The following is a 24,916-nucleotide window of genomic DNA, read 5'->3' as shown; positions in this document are numbered from 1 at the left end:
AAACTTTATTGACACATTCCTGGGGTCAGATACATCACATGATCACACTGACAGAACCACAGGCACATAGACACAGGCAACAGAGCATGCACAATGTCGGCACTAGTACAGTGTATATCCACCTTTCGCAGCAATGCAGGCTGCTATTCTCCCATGGAGACGATCGTAGAGATGCTGGATGTAGTCCTGTGGAACGGCTTGCCATGCCATTTCTACCTGGCGCCTCAGTTGGACCAGCGTTCGTGCTGGACGTGCAGACCGCGTGAGACAACGCTTCATCCAGTCCCAAACATGCTCAATGGGGGACAGATCCGGAGATCTTGCTGGCCAGGGTAGTTGACTTACACCTTCTAGAGCACGTTGGGTGGCACGGGATACATGCGGACGTGCATTGTCCTGTTGGAACAGCAAGTTCCCTTGCCGGTCTAGGAATGGTAGAACGATGGGTTCGATGACGGTTTGGATGTGCCGTGCACTATTCAGTGTCCCCTCGACGATCACCAGTGGTGTACGGCCAGTGTAGGAGATCGCTCCCCACACCATGATGCCAGGTGTTGGCCCTGTGTGCCTCGGTCGTATGCAGTCCTGATTGTGGCGCTCACCTGCACGGCGCCAAACACGCATACGACCATCATTGGCACCAAGGCAGAACCGACTCTCATCGCTGAAGACGACACGTCTCCATTCGTCCCTCCATTCACACCTGTCGCGACACCACTGGAGGCGGGCTGCACGATGTTGGGGCGTGAGCGGAAGACGGCCTAACGGTGTGCGGGACCGTAGCCCAGCTTCATGGAGACGGTTGCGAATGGTCCTCGCCGATACCCCAGGAGCAACAGTGTCCCTAATTTGCTGGGAAGTGGCGGTGCGGTCCCCTACGGCACTGCGTAGGATCCTACGGTCTTGGCGTGCGTCCGTGCGTCGCTGCGGTCCGGTCCCAGGTCGACGGGCACGTGCACCTTCCGCCGACCACTGGCGACAACATCGATGTACTGTGGAGACCTCACGCCCCACGTGTTGAGCAATTCGGCGGTACGTCCACCCGGCCTCCCGCATGCCCACTATACGCCCTCGCTCAAAGTCCGTCAACTGCACATACGGTTCACGTCCACGCTGTCGCGGCATGCTACCAGTGTTAAAGACTGCGATGGAGCTCCGTATGCCACGGCAAACTGGCTGACACTGACGGCGGCGGTGCACAAATGCTGCGCAGCTAGCGCCATTCGACGGCCAACACCGCGGTTCCTGGTGTGTCCGCTGTGCCGTGCGTGTGATCATTGCTTGTACAGCCCTCTCGCAGTGTCCGGAGCAAGTATGGTGGGTCTGACACACCGGTGTCAATGTGTTCTTTTTTCCATTTCCAGGAGTGTATTTGTTTCATGACCTAGTCCAAGTGATAACCAGTAGATGACCTAACATTCTCTGTCAGTTGTGATAATCGGATCACCTACTGGTTACCACTTTAACTAAGTCATGAAATAAATATGTATCCATGAAAACCTGGTTCTAACTCCATTGAACTAGTTTGATCAGAAATAAGTATTTATGATGTCAATGAAGCGGTCTTTTTCATCATGATGCAATTCTGCAGCTGTGGATGCCCACAATATAAAATTTGATGCAACTTAAATTAGTATTTGAGGTTAAAAAAGTTCCCATTTTCAAAAACGCTTTTGTTGCTATCGTCCGTCTACATTTTATATCGTCTCTGCTTTTGCCATAATCAATTTTTTTGGTTGCCCAAATTGTTAAACTCCTCCACTTCTTTTAGATTTCATTTTGTAATTTAATTCGCTCAGCATCGCCTAAGTTAATTCGACTACATTCCGTTGCCCTTGTTTTAGTTTGAATCAAACAATAAAAATACATTCATACGAATGGCAATAATAATCTAATGATTGATAAGATGTTTGTGATTTTTGTAGTGTTGAGTACCGTGAAGATGATGGCTGCTGTGTATTTCTGATGCCATTGTCAGGTTAAGGGAAGTGGATGTTGTTGGAGTAAAGATCTGGGATGAGTATTGAAAAGGGTCAAGAGACATAACATACATAGGGTGGGGAAAGAATAGGCAGAAATGTTTCTCTGTAGTGTAAAAGGTGGTTTTGTTGAGAGAAGAGATTGATCCTAGGAACGGAAAGGGGAGAAAAAGGTCCCCAGCTGGTCAGAACGCTCAGGATGATAAATTCAGTAGAGAGAAAGACAGGACTGAGGAAGGTATGCTAAGTGTCTGAGGAGAAGCGGGAACTTTAACAGCCGATTTAGGGTACTGGGGGTGGGATTGATTGGGTGATTAAGTATGAAGAGTGAAGTTATTCCCATGTTTGGCCAACTAGTTTTTGCAGTCAATCGTGGGCTTCCTCTGAGATGATTATTTGGTGGGGATTCCAATTTAACTTTTGAAGACATGTTAGTCAGAGGCAACCTAGTGTTTTACTTAGGTGAAGTGAATGGTTGTGGACAGTGAGGTAGAGACCTTAAGGGCAGAAAGTTCTGGTGGTTTTTCATATAATTTCACAGGATGTTGAAGAGGTTCTAGTGGTTACACGGAGAGGTTAAATTATTCAGGTGAAGTTCGAGGGATCGTTCAGATGAATGAAGTGTAATATAGACAATAAAGAAAGAGGTATCATCATGATAATGGAGTAGGTGTATTGGAGGGGAAAGTGTAACAACTTCAGCTGTGTGGAAATGGACAAGGAGTGCTGACATTATATATCCTTGAAGCACCCCTGCAGTTTCAACGACAATGTTGGTGTAAGTGTTCTTTATTGTTACGTAGGATGGGTGGTTAGTTTGAGACGAAGGAATCTGGCTGATTCAATTGACTGGAAGCTCATACCTTTGCAGCGAGAAAATGATAAGTGAATGTCAAACAAAATTCTACGCTTTTTCAATGTCTTTAGATAGTGATGTCTAGAGGAAGGGAGTGTTTGCATTTGTTGTGTTGTAGGTATTGTAAGTGCAACAGGTGTAGGCGTTCAAGCTGGGATGGAAGCCACACTTGATGATGGCAAGATGGATGATGTATTGTTCAAGGTGTTTGTGGATGCATTTTGAGAGACGAGGTCCCAGAAATTTACAGAAGAAAGTGGTAAGGCTTTTGTGTCGGTAGTAAAAAGTTCCACAAGGAGGTTTGTGTGGTTTTGTTAAGAGAACATGTTTGAGGTTTTCCATTAAATGGGATAGAGACTGATGTAGATGATGGTGATAGGCAGACTTGCATTGTTTTTTAAAAAGGAGAAGCGACAGCATTTAATTTATCAGTATGCCACAGAACCACAGCTGGGAGTTGTGTTTTGTTTATTTGTAATAGTAGGTTCTATGTCATGTATTGTGACTGGTGTGCTTTATTCCGTTCATGGTATGAATTGCAAATTAAAAATTATTGGAGCAGCAATGAGTCAATGTGTTCACGGACGTCTGGGACCATGTTATGTTCAAAATTTGGGTTGTTAGGGATGCTCTGATTGATAAGATTTTTATAGACATTCCTCAGACTGAGCTAAGTAATGTGGACTCAGTTATTAATGGACTAACAGATCGTGATGCATGATTAATGTAAATAAACAATGCAGCACCTTACAGCTCGGCAACATGTTCACAAAAAGCATAGATGCTTATTAATGAGAACTGGGGACAATGTTTTAAAGCTAGATTAAAAGAGGTAGTATGGGATGAGTTATGCATAGAAAGAGATGCTAAAATTAAATTAAGTATACGCCATAGTAAATATGTCCCAATACTTGAGTGTAGCTTTCCTACAAATTTATTGAAAAAGTCTATGAAAATAACGATTAAAATTTCATCTAAGAGGAAAAGGAAAGTTTATGTCTAAGTATACATCCAATGTTACATGTGTTCTGCCAAAAATATTATAATATTTTAAGAAAAGTCGTTAAAAAGTCTAAAAATATGCACATCCTAACAGCAACTAAAAATGCAGAACATAAAATTAAAACTGTATAGGATATTATGAAATAGGAGACAGGACAACCAATCAGTGTACTGGATATCACAACAATTAAACTAAATGACAATGTTGTGGCTGATAATTGGTAAGCTGTCAGTATTCTGAACAATCACTTTTTAAATCTAGCAGCAAAAATAAGATTAAATGTTTCAGTTGGAGAAGCAAAGGAATACATTAAAATGTCATTCCGCAAAACGTTTAAGCAACTAGAATTGGTACCAACATCCTTCAGTAAAGTTATTAAAATTCTGATAAACAAAATGATATACGACGTTGCTAGAATTTCAAACAGAATTCTGAAAAGATGTTGTAACACAAAGTAATGTCTTGAATAGAATATGTAATGCATCACCGGCATAGGGAATTTTTTCAGGTGGATTAATAAACGCAAATGTTAAAACTCTTAATAATGACGATGACAAGAAAGACTTAAATAATTATCATCCAGTTTCCTTACTGATATATTTTTCCAAAATATTCGAAAAAGTAATGTACTCCAGAGCAATTTCACATTTGAGTACGAAAAACTTACGCAGCACAACGCAGCTGTATTCCAGGTTTGCTCGATTGAGAACACTATTTGTACATTCACTCACCAAATATTACAATCCTTAAATAATAAAATACTGCCAGTTGGTATTTTTTTATCTTTCCAAGACATTTGATTTGTCAGGTCGTGTTAGTCTCTTAGAAAACTTAAGTTTATGGAACACACAACTGGTTTGAATCATATTTAACAAACAGAATGCAAAGCGCTGGGTTGAATAATTCAGACAATGTTGAAAGGATAGAACATTTTAGTGACAGGAGAGAAATCACAAAGAGACACCCAGAAGATTAAATTTTGCCACCACTCCCATTCCCTGAATATGTGAACGACCTTCCACTTAACACTCATCAGACACAATTGGTAATTTTTGCAGACGATGCTAATGTTATAATAATTCCCCTTGGAGAGACAGCAACAGAGGAAATTGTTGATTATGTTTTTCAAACAATTATTAAGCGTTTATCTGAAAATGGACTTCCCTTAAATTTAAAAAACATGTCATATTCTGTTCTGTGCAACATATAGAGCCACACCAACAACTGATGTAGCACGTGAACACGAGTCTGTAAACAGAGTACAATGCTTCAAATTTTCGGGTGTACATATTGACGAAAACTTGAGCTGGAAGAAGAATATCACTGAACTGCTCAAACAATTTGGTTTTTCGTATAATTGCTAATTATGAAAACAAATGAATCAGCTTCCTAAATTACTTTTCATATTTGCACTTAGTGCTTGTGGAATGATTTTCTGGGGTAAGTCATAGCTTAGAAAGAAAGTACTGATTGCACATAAGCGAGCAGTAGGAGGAAGATGTACTGTTCACAGGCAGTCAAGTAGGTACGTTGCTAAAAACGCCTAAATCCGTCTGAAAAGGTACCTACTTGACGACTGCATGTGAACAGCACATAATTATGTTCGTTATAAAAAATCCCTCACAATCTGAGAAGAATGGTAATATCTGTGCTTAAATCACTAGAGCAAAGAATTGCCGTTATTATTCATTAAGTTGTCAGTGGCTCAGAAAGAGTTCAGTACGCAGCAACCATAATTTGTGGTCATTTCCCAGTACAATAAAACAACTGAGAGACAGCAAAGCAAGTTTTAAATCTACCCTAAAATCATTTCTCCGCTTTTATTTAAATACTGGTAGTCTGTAAAAAAACAGTTTTTAAGTGCAGTTGCATAATTAGCACTAAAATGTAACATTAATCACATAGCACATTTTATGGACAATAAGACACACCTCAATTTTTAAGCAATTTTTTACTAACATTTTTACCAGTTTTATTATTAGACTGCAAAGCCAGATTTTTGAGAAGTTCTTAGTTTATACAATCGAACTTACATTTAAAATCCCTGAAAATCATCATCTGAACTTTCTTCTTCTTCTTCTTCGTCTTCGTCGTCATCGTTGTCATCTTCATAGATAAGATGGTCTTCAATGCCAGCGAGAGCGTTACTTATACCGCTCTTCTTGAAAGAGTTAGCAATAAAGTCTTCTCTCACTCTAGACCATGACTGTTTTATCCACTTCTATGATTGTAGGTCATTCTAAAGCTCACTTCGGCGTGCACTCATGTTGGGTTTCATCCATCATCCATTTGTTCCATTCCTCTCTCATATACATTCCAGATGGTTTATTTATCGAGACATCAGGAAGCCGCAGTTGTGAAGTTAGTCTTCCCGAAATAACAGAGAGCTCTGTGTTTCCCTGTCTCAATTTCCCTTTCACGGAGTTTTTCAAATGACTAGTAAACTGATCTAGCAGAAGAAGAGAACTCTTCTTCAATAAAGCACATTTCTTTCTCTCCCCATTCTAAATTCAATTTCTTGCCAACCTCGCCCATCGAACCCTTGTCATGTAAGTGAGCAACAACTCCTGGTATTTCAGAGGGTTTTGCAATTGTTTTGAGCTTGAAAATGATAATTGGATTAAGTTTAACACATGAAAGGACAACAATGTAATGCATTTTTCATGTGCACTTTTTTTATTGTTACACTTTTAGCACGTTTCATGGCAACAGTTCTGTTATTCGGCACATCAATTGTAGGAGGAGTTTAGTCATTTGCTATTTGTGTTATTTCCACTCTGATTTTTTTCGATGTTGAATCATAAAGCGATGGCAAGATAATATTTTCTCTTCATACTCTGGTAGCGTATTCTGAGATACCTTTGTTTTGGTTCGCATGCTAAGTCCCTGACGTTTCATAAAGTTGCAGCACCATCCAATTCAACCCTTAAAGTCTGTTAAGTTCCACTGTAGCGCTAGCTTCCGGCGAGTATTTGAATCATTTTTGTATTAATTCTAGTGCCATTTTGACGGTGTCCTTGAATCTACTTGATACGTCACCTTCTAGTTTTGACCATTGTGCATTCCGTCCTCTATTTGCACATTTATTCTTCCCAACTTTTTTCAGTTCTTCTTTACTAGCTCGTCAATTGCGAATGATTTTTGTCTCTTGGTGCAGGGACGAAATGCCGCTCAGCTGCTCTGTTTCCACGTTCTTCTGCATATGCTGTACTTTAAGTTTATAGCCTGCATCATATGAATAGCTTTCTCCCATTTCGCGTAACGAAAATATTGTACTGTTACCGAAAACACAAATCACTTTTCATTCAATTTCACTGGCAATGACGCATCATAGGCTAGACAGTGTTAGCAAGCTTGTGAATCCCCGCAACTCATGTTCGCTTCATCGGTGCACTGCTGCTGGCAGCTGAATACAATGTTGCCAGGTAGAGCTACGTTTCCTGCGGCATTTATTAGACTGGCGGGAATTTTAAATCAAGCACTGAACTTTTTATATTAAATTTCGTGCATTTTTTCCTCGTTGTATATTTATTAAATTTCGTGTGTGTTTTTCTGTTTGAGAGGTTTAATCTCGCGTTTTTGTAAGTGTAAATTCATTCAGTCTTTATCCCAGTAGTTGCTAATCTCTTTTGTTTTGAAAGCAACCGTCCGTTCGTATAGTAAGCCAGTCAGTGAGGCTCCAGCTGTCGGCTGATATACATCTACAGAACGGCATGTTTTTCCATGTTTTCCTCATAGGATATTTATTAAATTTCGTGCGTGTTTTTTTGTTTGAGAGATTTAATCTCGCAGTTTTGTAAGTGTAAATTCATTCAGACTGCAGCGCAGTAATCGCTCGCTACGTACTTCATTAAGACATCAGCGACCATTGGTGAAGCATCAGGAAGGTAGCAAGCTGCATGTCTGGGATTTTGTCTGCCTATATAGTTAACTTTTTCAGTTAGTCTTGATAGGATGGTTAGGATGTGTGCATGCTGTGTGTGGATGCAGGAGGAGCTGACTGAAGCTCACGAACTGCTGAATGCACTTTTGGCTATGGGTAGTCACCTTTTGGCTGCTGCCTCGGGGTGTAGCAATGGCGGAGAACCTGGCACATCGCAAGGGACACCATAGGTGTCGCTTGTTTTGCCCATGGGCTCTGCTTCCGAGGGACCTGCTGTGTACCTGACGCGGTGGATCTGCCCTCACAGCCTTGGTACAAATTTTCATTCACAGCTACAGTCTACATACATAAAATCATACCTCTTTGAGGACAGAAAAGTCTCTGAAATTGTGTCATTTTAATCCCAAGGTGTTTTTATTTTTCATGAAGTGCATTATCATTATGCGGAATATAGATATGGGTTACTCGTAAGCGTAAGGAAAGAAATACACATGGACAAAATCTATGAGAAGGGGTAGTCAAATGAAAGCAAGGCAAATGGAAGAAAAGTAAGTAAAATGTTTACTATTTCAAATACAATTGCCATAACTGTTAATACATTGATCCCACTGTGATAAAAGTCTGTCAATGTCTTCATGGAAAACGTCTGCAGTTGCACACACCTCTTCATCCAAAGCAAATTGACAGCCATCAATGGCTTTCTGCTGGACTCCAAAATATGTAAACTGAGTGGGTAAAGATCGGGACAGTATGGAGTACTGTAACGGTTTCCCAGCGAAACCTCTGCTGGGTACTCAAATCAACTTTGGCTATACGTGGGCAGGAATAATTTAGATGTAACTGATTAATGAAGAAATTACTTCAGAGTTTTTGTCTAGTGCAATGCAATAATAAAAACACAGTGTGTGTGTGTGTTTTTTTCATTGTGTTATATTCGTCACACATGCCATACTCGTGGCTGCTGTGATAGTTACTCGATATATATCACATACTGCTCAATAAGTAATAATGGAAAATTTTCAAAATTTTTCAGCTGTATGTGAGAAATGTCACTTCGCTTCTGTGGTATTGCTATGACATTGTTTCCACAGTGTTTCTAGAAATGAGAAAATAAAAAGAGACTAATCTGCTTTTTCTTTCCAATTTTACAGACTAACACTTTCCAGATGGTCCTTGCTACAGATGAAGTTTTCACTTATGCAATATTCAATTATCTGAACATCCAGTGGACATCTCATACAGAAGCAGGAGGTGATACTACAGGCGGAGAAGGTGGTGTTCCTGCTTATGTAAGTTAGAATCCAGCTGAAGAGTGTTCATTGTATATTGATTTATAATGAACTGTGGATATGTTAAGAAGTTTTCTAGAATTGTATTACCATTTACTGTTGCACTGTTATTATTGATTAATGAAGGGATTTCTGTAGGAGTTTGCTCTAATTCTATTCTAGATATGTATTTTCAGTTATGAGAGTATGAATAACTTCCATTTCTGTTGTTTAGAGTGTGATTCAGTGGGTGGATTGATTGAATGTGGACATAAGTGTGTTTCAAACTATGATTTTCCTTTATCAGTATATGAATGTTCGAAGCTTAAAGCATATTAGCCACACATTATTTGGATAATAATGCTAATAACTGTACAGTTTACTGTCTACATCATACAGTCATCACTAGCAAGCAACTGAATATGTGTGAGCCCAAATGTGGGTAAACCAAATGACAGATTTTGATTCATACTGAAAATTGATCCTAAGAGAATAATTACATATCATTCATGGTGAATTATGAGATTCATTATGGGATCTGAGTCAACAGCGTTACATCTATAAATATACCAGTAACAGTGTACAGAGTGTGGTACGAAATTAGAGGATAAAGTATGTACTTCTCATGTGTTCAGTTTGTATCAAGCTATTGAAATAATGATAAAAATGTACATTCTTAGATACTTGAAAAGGTGTGTATTGTCATTAAATGCTATTTTCATACATTCAAAAATGGTTCAAATGGCTCTGAGCACTATGGGACTCAACTGCTGTGGTCATCAGTCCCCTAGAACTTAGAACTACTTAAACCTAACTAACCTAAGGACATCACACACACCCATGTCCGAGGCAGGATTCGAACCTGCGACCGTAGCAGTCGCACGGTTCCGGACTGCGCGCCTAGAACCGCGAGACCACTGCGGCCGGCTCATACATTCAGAGCATCCCCATTCAAGATATTCAAAACTATCCCAAAGACAACTGTAAAATTATCACCTTCTGGTATGGATATACAACATTAATTGCAGTGAACAAGAAGATTTATTAAGTGTATGGAATAGTAGAAACATCTGATAAAAATTGACGAAACTGGTTGCTGTCTTCTACTCATCTTACCACATTTTCTGAGTGCAGATGTAAATGTTTTTCTCAGAGTTGATTAGTTAGCTATCTGAATCTTCTGTGGATCATAATTGCATCATCTGTCTATGATAAGAAATTAATCAGTTTTATCGTTACAGTACATTTTCTAAGCAGAAAATATGGCAACATGCTCATCATTCACAGTTTTTCTTCCTTTTCTGTACATGGATACATAGTGTTCCATGTCTCTCGCTCTCAATAAAACGTATATACATACAGTATTCTAATAAAAAATCAGGAATTCTGCAATTGAGTAGAAGGAATTATCAAGCAGATAAGATTTCAGTTAATTTTATTATCCACTTAATTATTTACATCACTCAGTAGGTAATCAGCAATCTTTATGACTGAATATCTCACTCTTTTCTATCAATACAATTTAATTGGGTAGATATAAAATCCACTCACTAAGCAGGGGCAAGAGAACACACATATAAAACAAAAAGATTTTACATATGCAAGCTTTCAGAGCCACTCTTTTCTGTGTCGCACTAAGACTGAGTGATGGATATGGTAATTCATTTCTCCTTCTAGTACGGTATTATATTAGAGAGTATCAGTGTCATTTTCAGATTGTCATTGATCATTGACAATAGATTTCATAAAGGATTATATGTGCTGTGAGGCTGTTGTCAGTATGCAGAGATGTTTAAAGAGCTGTGTACAAGAGATTCTAAAATGAGCACCACATATTACACAATTCTACAAAACAAAAACTTTTTCTCCATAAAAAAGTTAACCACAATATGGTTGTATAAACACAAAGAGAACTCTCTACATTGGTATTACAAAGGTGTGCATGGACTTGGCACAGTCTCTCTCTCTCTCTCTCTCTCTCTCTCTCTCTCTCTCTCTCCCTCCCTCCATGTGTGTGTGTGTGGGGTGGGAGGGGGGACGGGAGGAGAAATATTTCAGGACACACAGAATAAATGTTTATAGTCCTTAATGGTGACTGTTAATATTTTCATATTTTGAACATAATTGTCATCATCCTGGTTTTCAGGTTGGTTTCAATGCTGGCAATGGCACACAAAGTTATGAGTATCTCCCATATTCACAAATGTCAACAGTTAGAGATCTTCCAGGAAGAGGCTGGGGAAACGGATTTCCAGGGAGGCACATATTTCGCATTGATGAGAAGATAATGCCTGGCACCTGCAACAAGGACATAGGTACTTTCCTTTTCAGACTTTTTTAGTTCTTAGACAAGAGCCTCATTAATTATTGCTTTATTTGTATTTTAACTGACTACAGAACTTTATTTTTTGCTGTTGTTTTTCTGTCTTCCTATTATTACTGCTTGTATAGATGTGTGAAAAATTTGAAACTTAGCAGGACATGTTCTTCTTGGCTTGCAGCTGGCGCCAATCTACCATTGGTCTTTGCTCCTGAGAGTGGCAATATGCTGGGTGGCACAATAGTAAATATCACTGGGCCATGTTTCAAACCAACAGACAAGGTGACCTGCAGGTACAAACATAGTGATACATTTGTCTCATAAGTCTTGTATGGAATAAATTGACATATGTTTGGTGACTAGTTTTGAACCAACTAGTTTATTCTTAAGACTGTGCAACTGAGGCAACACTGACAGTTTGTTATTAAGATCAGGCACTTTCAGTGCAGCCTCAGTAGTTCAGACTTCAGAATGAACCAGTTGGTTCAAAAGCAGTAGCGAAACGTATGTGCTACCTCTGTGACAGATTTGTTAATAAATGCTTCAAGAAATAGCGAAAGTCTTTAATACCTCACTCTTAAGGTTCTAAGACAGCAATGCTTTCACATTAAAAACTCATTACTGGTGACATGTTTCCACTACTCCACCTTTTTGTTCAATTAAATCATAAATATGAATTATTTTCGTCATGTTTCTGCTAATTCATCTTTGTTTAGACTGTTCGTACAGTTGCCAATTCCAATTAGTTCTCTGCTGATCATTTTTTCAGATTTCTGAAAGGTGACAAATTTGTATGTGGTTGGACTAATAGAGGCACTTAAATATATAAAAGAGAGAACACTGTAGACAGTCATATGTTTTTGCTTGTGGTTAAGTATCATTAAGTAGCTGAAATATCTGAGCTTACAATTATCCTCTGTCACCTACTAACAAATTTTAAAGATTAAGCGCAAGTGATAAGTCTTGTAATACACTGCAGCATTTTATGTATTTGCAGTGCTGAAACTCTCAGGTATGACATCAGTTGATGCTGCTGAAAATTTGCAATACTTTGATGAAGTGCATTTTTATCACAGTGATGACATGGGGTGCTACTGGATACACAACAGAAACACCTCTGTTTGCATAGCCACTTGTCTGGACACCATCTGTTACAGTTCTGATGTATTATAAATGTCAATGACTGTGCCCTGTCTTGGAGCTCTCCGTGACATTTGTTTTCAATAAGATAACCTGAGACCTCGAGTTGCCTGTCCTGACATGGCATACATAGGGTGTTCTGACTCTTGCCTTGACCAGCATGTTTTCCAGATCTCTCATCATTAAAAAAAATCTGGTCACGAGTTGCATCATCACTTGCCAGCCACTATGACTGATGAATTCTGGGATAGCATTTAAGCAACATGGAATGACGTACTTGTATCTGCCATCATGCTCGAACCATCCTGACACCCAGTTAGATTAAAACTGTTATTACTGCCAGAGGGGGCATCTGTGTGTACTAAATTTCACTCTCTGTGTGCTCCCAAATCACCTACAAAGTTAATAACGTATTCTGACTACTGTAAGACATAATGCATAATACTGTAATCATAATAAGTAAAATTTCTTACATTCTCTCTATATTTTAATGGCAAGCAGCATAAATTAACCATATACCCACCAGCTCATATATTAGAGTCAACAACTAGGACAACAAGATTATTTTTTTCAGCTTTTCTTCATCAAGATAATTTTTATAATATGAATACGACATTCTGCGTGAAAACCTATTGTACCAAGATGTTTTTATTATGATGCATTTTTGTGTTGGCATGAAAAAGGGACTTCCCATGGAAAGTATTTGTCAATGAAGCATTATTCACTAAAACCAGCTTATGGTGTTAACATGAAGTTCTAAGAATTTTTAGAAGTATTTTTTTAGAAAAGTGCTTTTTCTTTCAGGTTTGATTACAGAGAAGTCAGAGGCACTGTTGTTGACACAAATAGAGCAGTGTGTGTCCAACCATTTGTAATGGGAGAAGGTTATATACCTTTTGAAATTACAGTAAATGAAGGGAGGTATGACTGGAAAGGAAAATTCTTTCTCGGTAAGTACAAATTAAAATCATTGTTAAGTACCCTAAAAACAGCATTCTCTCTCTCTCTCTCTCTCCTCTCACTCTCCCCCCCCCCCCTTTTCTCTCTCTCTCTCTCTCTCTCTCTCTCTCTCTCTCTCTCTCTCGCAGAAAACTGTAAGTGCAATAATAGCATGGTCACATTAAATACCCTACTCTCTTAAAAAAAAAATAAAAAAAAGACTTGAAAATGAATGAATGTAGTATGCAGGAGAACTTCAGAGAAGTTTGGAAACTAGGAGAGAAGTACTGAAAAAGTGAAGCTGTAAGGACAGGTTGTCAGTCACACTTGGATAGCTCAGTCAGTAAAGGCGTTCATGTGAAAGGCAAGATTCCACATTCAAGCTCCATTCTGGCACTAAGCTTCAGTACACCAGGAATGTGAAAACTGGACACTTTCCACAGCAGAGTTAGAAACGCATTGTAGTATTCAAGTGAATATTAATGCAGTGTACCAGTAATAGATGAATAGGGACTATTTGATGTAAGCCAAGCAACAGCAGCTTTTTCAATGAAGAGGCCCCCTTGCCAATTTTGCTAAGTTATGTTTAGCTGGATTACATGCAAATAATATTAAGCACTACAATGATAGCTCTTTGTTAATACACGATGCAGATTACATTTCTAATCATTGCCAAGCTTTTGTTAATGCACACCTTCACATCGTAAGCGGCCAAAGTGTTGTGATTGGAGAGGTGATCTTATGATACTTGTGCAGATCATGACATGAGTACTGTCGCCCAAATCCTAGTGAACAAAGACGGGATATTCACCATGGTGTGAATCAGACAGTTGTCAGATTTTGGCTCTGTTGTCTTGGAGCTGTTTCATGTGAATGCTCAGTGTTTTCTTCATTTTTGGCAGTAAACGATCGTCCGGTTCCTTCATCATGCGTAACACCTGTGCGACCATTTCGGAATTTTTCAATCCATTTGTAGACACTCCGTTGCGGCAACAACTGATACGTCTTCTGACCACAAAAAAAAAAAAAAAACAAAAAAAAAAACGGATCACGAAACGTTGCTCTTCTATGCTGCAAATAAACAGTGGAGCACCATAGAGTAAATATCTCTGGAGTGAGCATTGCGTTCTGCGCATGTTGTCAACATTAAACCAGGATTGTCACGTGTTTTCGGGACTTCGCTGTGCGTGTGTGCTTTCTGCAGCGTTTGAAGTTTATAATATCAAGAGTTTTTGTTGTGTTTCACCGTTTGTTGAAAGTGTAATAGCGAGGTTGAATTACTGTTGTTGCTACGGATGCAAAGAAAAATATGTGAAAGGAGGGATAGTAACTTTTCATGGGTACATACCATGTAGCTCTAATTATAGTTATCATATTAGTAAGAGACACTGTATATGTTTAAAAATTTCGAAACACCTTATATTTAAGGCTTGATTATGTAGACCTATTTTTCTACGATTTTATAACAGATATTGCGCCTCGTACAAAAGCTTACAAACAATCGCTTCCTCTCCTAAATTTGCTAGTGGAACAGGAGAGGGAATGTTTAGTTGTTTCAGTAAATACTATCCTCCATGCATTTATCAGTGACTTGTCGATTATGTATATAGATTACTCAGTCTACACTATTTATTTAATATACTGGGAGCAAGTACTTAAAATGCGTTAAAGAAGTACCTCAAAGTGCCACCTGTAAGAAAAATTGTGCTTTAGGTCGCAAAAACGAGAAAATAAAAACGCAGAAATACAAGAAAAAAGGACGAATTAGCAGGGATATAATCGCTAATGTGTGGCAAATTCGGTGTTTTTCGGACACTTGAAAAAGTATTAGCGTACTGTCAAGTCGTTTTGCAGGACTATCACTGCAAAAATGTACTTCAGGCTCTGTAATACTATAAAGTGCCGTATCATACCGAAAACTAAAAAAAATCGAGTGCATCTGAACTATGACACCTATCGCAAAGAAGCAGAATGTAAAATCACTTGCCCTTAAAAGTTACGTAGCTGGTTTATTTCCGGTATCAAATGGATACTATTAAAATGTCTGCGCAACATATATAAATAATCCACGACACGTACGAAAAGAATCCATCTGTACTAGGGATGTAGTGACATTCTAAATATACAGGGCGCTGTACGGACAAACACACGACGTCCCGAGATCACGTGACCAGGCAGGCAATGTATGTTGACCACACAAAATCTGTTCTGCGCATATGAATGCTCACTCCAGAGATATTTACTCTATGTGGAGCACCAATGATTAACAGCACAGCAGCGTTAACATAACACAGCAGCTTGAAAATTGCAAGGATATAACAATAAATAAACAAAGCATGCGACAGTACTACCAAAATAAACAAAAATATAACTAAATTGCGGATAATAATTGACTTACCCTCGTATCATCACAATAATAGGTACTGAAACTAAACACTGTTTGAAGTTAATTTTAAAAAAATTACAATTAAAATTTAACTCATTAAATTAACTGCATACATCGAAAAATTTTGTCTTTTTAACAGATTCTTCTGCTACAAGGGTTAGGCCGAATTATTTGTTTAAATCATGAAATTAACAAACATAAGTACGCAAACAATACTTTTGACAAAACTGTTAGTTACTTTGGAATTAATTAAAGTCTGACTTTGCTAACATGTTTTCGAATAGAGCCAAATAAATACTTTAAGAATACTATTAGTTCGTCTTCCAAATGTTTATAATTAGTATAGAATTTGTATTTGTTCATACGTCAACAATAGAATTTAAGTCACGAAATAATTACTCATTTCACCCTAAAATGAAATATACTAACTAGGAATAGCCAAAAGAAATTGGAAAATCAATTACATACATAAAACTAATCACAAAATTAGATCTGGTGTTATATTCTTTAAAACTGAGGGCCAATCTTTCTCTTTTATGAAAATGCAGATTATATTCACGTATGTTAATGTTAAATTGTTAAAAGTGAAAAAACGAATTTAAGGAGGCAGAAGGAAAAACAAGGGGGGAATTAAAATTATCTCAGCTTGCTTTGTCACAGCCTATATGATGTGTGCAACTGTTGTGAGACAGCGGGATGTGTCAGCAGCAGTGGTGATTGTGGAGCTTGTGTTAACGTCGTATTGCTGCAGTGGACATACAAATTGTCGTGGTGCAATTTGCTTACTGCGAAATGACGACATTTTGCCTGTCGTTTACATTGATTCTGTGGTTGGCATCTCGCTTTGATCAGTCTGCGATTTGATGCACCTAATCCATATCGCAATTGTCTTTTGGATAGGAGTGAGGTTTTGTGCATTTCGATCCTTGTTGTCCAAACGCCTGTGATAGTAGCAAAAATTAGGTAAGTTGCGCCAGGGTTCAGGTAATCTTGGGACTTCAGCACTATAGTGTGTCGGGATTGTAGCTATCTGGCCAGTGTCTCAACTTTGGAGCGTAAACTCTGGAGGTAGTCGGAAATGTTAGATGAGTGTTGAGGAGCGACGGCACTGCAGTCCAGTGTTGACTCTCTGGGCGAGTTCAGTGTCTGCCGACTGGAGTCTGCTGGTATCCGACTGCCTATGTCATGGAAAGTGTTGGTGGTGAATCCAATGTTGCGATACTCTTTATCAGTTAACTTCAGTAACTTTTTTTATTGATTGATCATCATACATTACCATTGCTACTTGCACTTGCGACGGTAGCTGCTGTTGCCAAATATGCAACATTAAACTGTCAGAGACCATAAATGTGTTTGTCATACAGGGTGACAATTATTGAAATATATGAAATAAAATCGTCATAACTTCTGACCGGTTTACACGGTTGGCCGCAGGGCGTGATGGGAATCAGTATGCATATGCGTTTTTGGTTTAGCGATGAAGCCCAATTTCATTTGGATAGGTTCGTCAATAAGCAAAATAGGTGCATTTGGGGGCCTGAGAATCCACATTTCACGATCGAGAAGTCTCTTCACACTCAACGGATGACTGTGTGGTGATCATTAAAGGTCTTAATTTTGTTGCGTGCTAACGAGAATTTGCATGCATTTAAACACTCATTCAAGAACTATTAAATTCTCGCACCGCGTCCGAGACGGCTGCTGGTACTGGTAAGACCTGCAATATCACGTGGTGTGACGTACTTGCCATGGCCTGTCTTTGCCGTGGGCCTCGATTCTGCACAGTTGTGCGCCTTTCTGCGCAGTCGCCTAGAACTTAGAACTAATTAAACCTAACTAACCTAAGGACATCACACCCATCCATGCCCGAGGCAGGATTCGAACCTGCGACCATAGCGGTCGCTCGGCTCCAGACTGTAGCGCCTAGTACCGCACGGCCGCTCCGGCCGGCTTTTCCCAACAACGTCTGGCTTTTCGTCGGCGTCATTCTGCCCTGACCTTGTGCAAATATGTTTAAATATAGAACAAACGGCTGAGTCTTTAATTAAGAACAACAATATCATAATTCTGTGATAGCTACGTAAGAGTCCGGGCTATCTGTCCCGGGCGGCGATTTAAGGGGGTGCCAAATTCATATTATTGAAGGAAAAAATACTTTGTTTCACAAAGCGCCTAGCATCCAGTGCACGTAGGTCTATTGATTATTCATATGATTTTCAAACGCATCCCCGTTGGTTTTCGAACGTATTTGAACACATTCTAATTTCTGAACGAATCATAAGTTGATTTTTGAATGAGCACATAGTATACGTGATGTCTCTGCCGGGGGAACCCCCGTCGCATCTGGAAATAAAACAACTTTCCCGCAGACAAAAGGGGATAGAGCGATAACAGGTGAGCTGAATAAACCCCATCGGGTAAATGCCTGTCGCTGCTGGTTTATGTGGTTGACTGGGTGTGCGAATGATCAGCGTTGTTATAATTATTAGCTAAATCCTTAGACTCCGACACCCAGAGTGGAAATAAACGACTAACAAGAATAACAGGTAAGAGAGATTACATATTAATCTTCTCGGTGTATCCAAAAAAATGAAATTTGGACAGAAAATTTTTGCCAGATCGCTACACTATCTAAGGCCCAGTTCTACAGTCCCCAGTTAGCAGCCGCTTAAGCTTTATTCTCGGAATAACGCGGAAAATGTGGTGTACGAACACGTAATAACGATGATGATGATTAGTGTTTTAGGGCGCACAACAACGAGGTTATCGGCGCCCGGCGTAATAACGCCTACGCGGAGAAAAACTCGGGGTAACAAAACTGGTGATTCTGGCAGGGTTAGTGAAGTTAACTAGAGAATAAGTTTTGACAATGGCAGGAATAGTTACACAATTAGTGATGACCAGGTTGTTTGTTAGAACGAGGAAGGAGAAGAAATGGGGACATCACGCATATTATATGGAAGAATATGACGATTCCAAATTTATGTGCACTACAAAATGAAGATGTCTTTGAACCATCGACTTTTTGAATGTCCTATCTCATATGCGCGGTGGGGAAGGAAGGGCGAAGAGGGGCCCCACTATCAAGTTTTTGCTCCAGTTCGGAAATATCGTAGAAAAAAAAAATGGCTCTGAGTACTATGGGACCACTTCTGAGGTCATCAGTCCCCTAGAACTTAGAACTCCCCTAGGCGCCCGGCGTGGCCCCCATATGTATCTTCCACAGCACTCAGCACAGTGGCTCATGGGAGAGACCGCAAAGGCATTTCCCATGTATAGTCGCTCCCATCAGACATCGCGCCAAGTGTCAACTTGGTTTATCCGTATATTTGAATTAATTTGTTTTGAAGAAAGAGTGGTATCTATTGAATACCTAGAAAACTAAATATGTGCTGTTTGAACTACCGTATCATAGATGGCATTAGTAGTCAGGTTAAACATATAAAATACCCTCCTAATTTCCATAGTACCGAAATTTTCTTCCCCAAACATTTACCCAAGGTTTCCGTTTCCCTTAAAGTCTCCGCCCTTTCCACAAAAATTTCCCCATAATTCCGAAAAAAATTAAAAACGAACTGGAGGAGCTGCCACACATCGTATGCGGTTCATCAAGTTTCCTGGGATTTTCATGCGATCAGAGACCAATCGCTGCGACTTGCCCAAACACGTGCGACCTGTGAAGTAATCGCATGCCCATGCAACGGATTGTCGCTTGTGCGTCGGGTCTTTTACAGCGATGATAAGAGCTACAGGATGATATTCGGGATCCCAAGAGATACAGACACACAGAGATCAATTCCGTGGAAGGCTAGATAATTTTCAAGCCCTTGCGAAGCTTTTTGAAGATTGGGACGTAGCAGTAGCAATTCATATCTTAAAATGTTTGCAGAGAAATAAGCGGAAGTGTCCACGAGCTCGAACAAAATTGCGTGGAAGTGTGATTCAAAGAATTTTTCCCAATTCACCACATTATTTAAGTAAACTGACTAAATCTGAGTCTGGAAAAGATCCAAATGAAAGAATACAGAACCAAGAAGAAGATCAAGTAACAGATACAAAGTTGCTTGCAGAAATTGAGGTTAAAATCTTTACAGACTTGTGTGAAAATGTAAGTAGGACTATTGGAAGTAAAAAAGTGGCAACATAATATAATAAACGATTCGTTGTGTTTCTACAAGTTATCACTGAAAGAAATACTAAATAATTGAAACTATTGTAAAATTGTAAATTAACTGCTTCCTTACAGATTTCAGCTGAAAATAAGACAAATGAACTCGTATCAAAGTAATTTCATAATTTGTTCTCATATTTTTATTCTAGTTCTTGTATGTTGGTTTTACTGATTAAGAAACTGTGGCGATAAAACAGAATCAAGTGTAGTGTATACCAATTTCTAACAACTCTATGCAAAAATTTACCGGTACACAGAACTTTTAAAACCGTTATTGAAAAAGAAATCGTGTTCACACTGCTCATAGTGCTGCCTTCCCTAGTCATTGATATTTCCCCTTGAGTTATTTCTTCTGGAATGAATCTATCAAAATAGCTCATCAGAAGAGTGTTTTTGTCGAACCAGATAATTAACTTACTAACTGTGTTTTATGTATGTTTCTGACTCGAGAAAAATAATAACAATTATCTTATTACGTCTTCCTGTTTATACTGATGGAAGTGATAACAAAGCGACTGTAGAATAATATTTAACCACTTGGTGCATGTTACATTCGATACATGACAGCAGGCTGCAATCATCCTTTACATTTGTTGGGGTTGAAAAAATGTTTTTAATGTGTTATGTATGTGCATACCGTATATGTTACCCTATACCTGACAGTTGCACGATTTTTTAAATTTTCGTTTATCATAGTTTTCGTCATTTGTTAAAATTCCATAACTGGTTATTTAAATGGGAGTAGTAATATTATTTCTCTCGTGCACGTATGTGTTAATCGTAACATTGTACTTATTTACCTGCGTATTACTCGTCCTGTTATATACTTCACTTCTGAACAATGTTCCGTATGCGTGTTTCATAACTTTCGACACTTGTTAAAACTTCATTGTCGCTAAGTAAATGGAAAGATATCAGGGATTAGTTTTTGTGTGCACGTGTTAAACGTATAAATGCATGTACTGCAGAACGAATCAGCTTTGTTTTTAGCGTGCAGCGGGACGCCCATTCTAAAATTTCAGCCGTCAATTTAACAGGTGCACGATGTTGTCATATCGAAAGGCTCCGGCTTGACTAACCTGTAGAGTAGGTTATGGCAATACGTTTCATTCGCACGAAAAACCCAAACCGTAAGTTCGATACTTTATATAGATTCTTTCGGAAACTCGACGGACAAACACTGCACGTGTTTTCTTTCGGCGTATTGTATCAGGATATGCCATATTGGCTTCCCGCGCTGACTGTTGACGAAACGGCGTGACGCTACTAGAAATATGGGAAGTGAGAAGTGAGGACACTACAAGTGCATAAGTGTATTGTTAATGCAACCAACCACATCACTGCGTCGAATTGTAATACTATGAGCAAAACTAGAAATCACTGTGCTATCGCTGAATGAAAAAAAAAAAAAATCCTCTCCGTCCGAACAGACCATGAAGGCCCAACGGTAGCGACCGGCCGCCGTGTCATCCTCAATCCACAGGCGTCACTTTACGAGACGGCAGCCGCTACTTGTCAATCAAGTAGCTCCTCAGTTTGCCTCACAAGGACTGAATGCATCCCCGTTTGCCAGCAGCGCTCGGCAGGCCGAATGGTCACCCATCCAACAGCTAGCCCAGCCCGACAGCGCTTATCTTCGATGATCTGACGGGAACCGATATTACCACTGTGGCAAAGCCGTTGGCGCTCAATACAAAAATGCTTCATATAAACCAAAGGACGTCTCTTACCATCGATTTCCAAAAGATAAGAGAACCGCAGCGCCAATGGAAGTCACGCTGTAAAACAACTGATCCTGTTAATGTGAATAATGCATGGATTTGTTGAGATAATTTCTTTCCCAAAGACTATGACCGGGACTTAAAAAATGAGCTTTTGGGGTTTTCTTTGAAAAGATAATTAAAGGGTGACTTTTTGCCATAAGAAAAATCCAAATTGGCGTGGAGATGCATCGTAGTTTGTCGCAGGCAACATAAGTATGCTGGGTGGTTATAATTAACTCTCCCTATTCAACATGTTATAACACGGAAACTAATTACCGTACGAGGACCAAACTTGGTAGCATTAATGTCCAGAGTATGGGCTGCATGATTTCCATGCGTAGCAGCCTCACCGTCCAATTCCAACTATGACCACCAAGAGCAGTAATCAATCATCGTGATTCATAGCATCACACGCCTGACCAGTTGCAGTTTACTTGTTGGCGTATCAGCATAAGCTTGGACAAAAGGAGCAGGGCATTATTGGTGAAGCTCCTTCATCAAAGCAACAGTAATGCTGCAGGTGCACTCCAAGAATATCGCCGGCTGAAAGGATCATGGAAGCGCCCTCTTTCTCCACCCGTTGTGAAGAGCATGATGAAAACGTTCAAATCAACTGGAGAACCGGCTGTCGCCCCGGGAAGAGGCCGACGAGCGGTTGCACCCCAGGTGTTTGATGAAATCGCTGTTGTTATGGCAGACAACGCTGCGCACAATTTCCGATCGTCAGGCATTGAGAGTACTGCGTCACGACAATGAACATCCCGTGGTCTGCTGTACGGCAGGTGATTTGAACCATCCTCAAATGGTATCTGTACAAGATCCATATCGTACAGCAGCTTGCACCACAGGACACACAACGACGTGTTGACTCCGCCCCCTACTTTCTCGGAAGGATTGAAGTTGACGGGAGATGGCCCTGGACCATCATGTGGACAGACGTAGCTCATTTTTCTCTGACGGGTGAGGTGAACACACAGAATTGCCGAGTATGGGTATCTTCACCTCCATTGACCGTGCATGAAGTTCCTCTGCATGCTGAACGTGTCGCTGTATGGCATGGCTTCACAGCTATGTTCACCATTGGACCATTCTTTCTTGAACAGGTTGGCGCACAAGGACCAAAGACGTAGCAGTGTGACTGGCCAGCGTTAATGCGATATGCTTCGCCAGCATGTCATACTCGCCCTACAGGAGAGAGACACATTGAGCTCAACAGTTTTCATGCAAGATAGGGCCCCACCGCGCAGCGCTCGTGAAGTTCACTTGCTTTTCCAAAACAGATTTGGAAACGGTTGAATTATCAGCCGATTGTTTCCAAATGCTTGGTCGGCACAATCACTTCATCTCACTCCTTGTGATTACTGGTTGTGGAGCTACCTGAAGGTCAGGATTTACCAGGGGATCATTCACACATGTGCTGATCCGAATTGTAGCATGTCAAGAGGGGTAGTCAGCATACCTGCGGACATGCTTGGTTCTGCTGTGCAGAATACTATCCTGCGCTTTCAGACTCTTCTGGACACTCATGGGCGCCATATTGAGTCCCTTTTGTAGCAGTAATGGTGCCGTTATGTAATGGTTTGATGTACCGCAGCAGCACATTAAAAGTGTTTCCATTGTATTGATTCTGCATTATAACTCATCTCCATGTCCTTGACATTAATGCTACAAGTTTGGTCCTCGTACAGTAATTAATTTCCAGGTTATAGCGTGTTAAATAGGGAAAGTTTAATTAAAACCACCCGGTAATTGCCAGATATTCGTCCTCTTTAGAAACACGTTTGTATGTACTACTGATTTTGTAATTATTCGTGCACTGTTTCTCATAGAGATCGCAGATGCGAAACGAGAAGAGTACGCTGTCTGTTTTAGAAACTTTATTTCTGAAGAAAATTAAATTAGACCAGTTAACCAGCACAGGGGCAGTTCTGGACCTACATGTTACTGCTTAACATGAAATAGATTAAAAAGTAAGATACAACTGCTAAGAAGAGAAAACTACGCTTTGAAAGAAGTAGCAGGGTCCTGCAAGCCAAGTATCCCAAACATGTTGCGGAAGTAAATAAATGTGCTTCTTCAACATTCACACGACTACTCTGCATTTCGCAATTACGTTCCCGGCAGAGGGTTCATCGAACCATCTTCAAGCTGCTTATCTACCATTCCACTCTCAGACACAGCGCGGGAATGACGAACATTTTATCTTTCCGTGTGGGCTCTGTTTTATTTTATTACGATCATTTCTCTCTATGTAGGTGGGTGCCAAAAAAATATTTTCGCATCCGAAGGGGAAAAATGATGGTTGAAACTTCATGCAGATCCCATCACAAATAAAAACGCATTTGTGTAATGGTTGCCACCCAAATTCGCGTATCATATTCCTAGCACTCTCTCCCCTATTTCGCGATGACACAAACCAAACGAGCTGTCTTTCTTTGGACGTTTTCGATGTCCTCCGCCAATCCCATCTGATGCGGCACACAGCAGTACTCCAGAAGAGGTTGGACAAGCGTGGTGTACGCAGTTTCTTTAATAGACCTGTTGCATTTTCTAAGTGTTCTGTCAATAATCGTTGTCTACGGCTTGTTTTCCCACAAAATTATTATGTCATCGTTGCAATTGAAGTTGTTCGTGACTATTTAGTTTAGTAAGTATTTAATTGAATTTAAAGCCTTTAGATTTGTATGATCTCTCGTGTAACGGAAATTTAGCGGATTCCTTTTAGTAGTCATGTGGATGTCTTCACATTTCGTTATTTAGAATCAGTTTCCAGTTTTCTTCTACTATAAAACAACAAATTAGACAGTATTTCACATCAGGCCAGATTCGATCTTGCACTGACAGTTCCTTGGGTTCAATCTCAGAGGAGCTTCTCCTGGATTCAGATTGCATCACCGGTAGTGACTTGATCTCCATAATTATCTCCAGAAGTGGGCTCATTTCTCCTTCAGTTGGTTCGCTCAATAAAATAAATTAATTTGAAGTAGCATGTGCTGTTTTCGTGGGCGACTTGTTGCTAAGTGTGACGGAGTGACGCGAAAGATAATCTCTACAATAATGTCATAGCTTCCCGAAATATATCACAAAGTAGTTTCTCTCTACGTAATACCAAGAACTTTCATTAGAATAAGGCATCTGAACATACAACCTAAAACATAAAACAAACAAAAAAATGCTGCGAAGAATGATCTCTAGTTGGTTGCTTCGT

At 39.8% G+C, this 24,916-nt stretch overlaps 1 protein-coding gene across 2 annotated transcripts in view; it reads left to right on the top strand.

The window, feature by feature from the left end:
- LOC126199085 (protein mesh) overlaps positions 1-24,916 on the top strand; it is a 272,891-nt gene that overhangs the window by 88,642 nt on the left and 159,333 nt on the right. For both annotated transcript variants that reach the window (XM_049935832.1, XM_049935831.1), the window contains exons 4-7: positions 8,873-9,010; positions 11,136-11,304; positions 11,491-11,602; positions 13,254-13,399. In XM_049935832.1, coding sequence (XP_049791789.1) covers positions 8,873-9,010; positions 11,136-11,304; positions 11,491-11,602; positions 13,254-13,399 — 565 coding nt within the window. The remainder of the gene's footprint in view (positions 1-8,872; positions 9,011-11,135; positions 11,305-11,490; positions 11,603-13,253; positions 13,400-24,916) is intronic.

Source organism: Schistocerca nitens, chromosome 8 (genome assembly GCF_023898315.1).
Source record: "Schistocerca nitens isolate TAMUIC-IGC-003100 chromosome 8, iqSchNite1.1, whole genome shotgun sequence".
NCBI lineage: Eukaryota > Metazoa > Arthropoda > Insecta > Orthoptera > Acrididae > Schistocerca > Schistocerca nitens.
The sequence above is the reverse complement of the archived record's forward strand: the minus strand, read 5'-3'. Positions and strand labels throughout refer to the sequence as shown.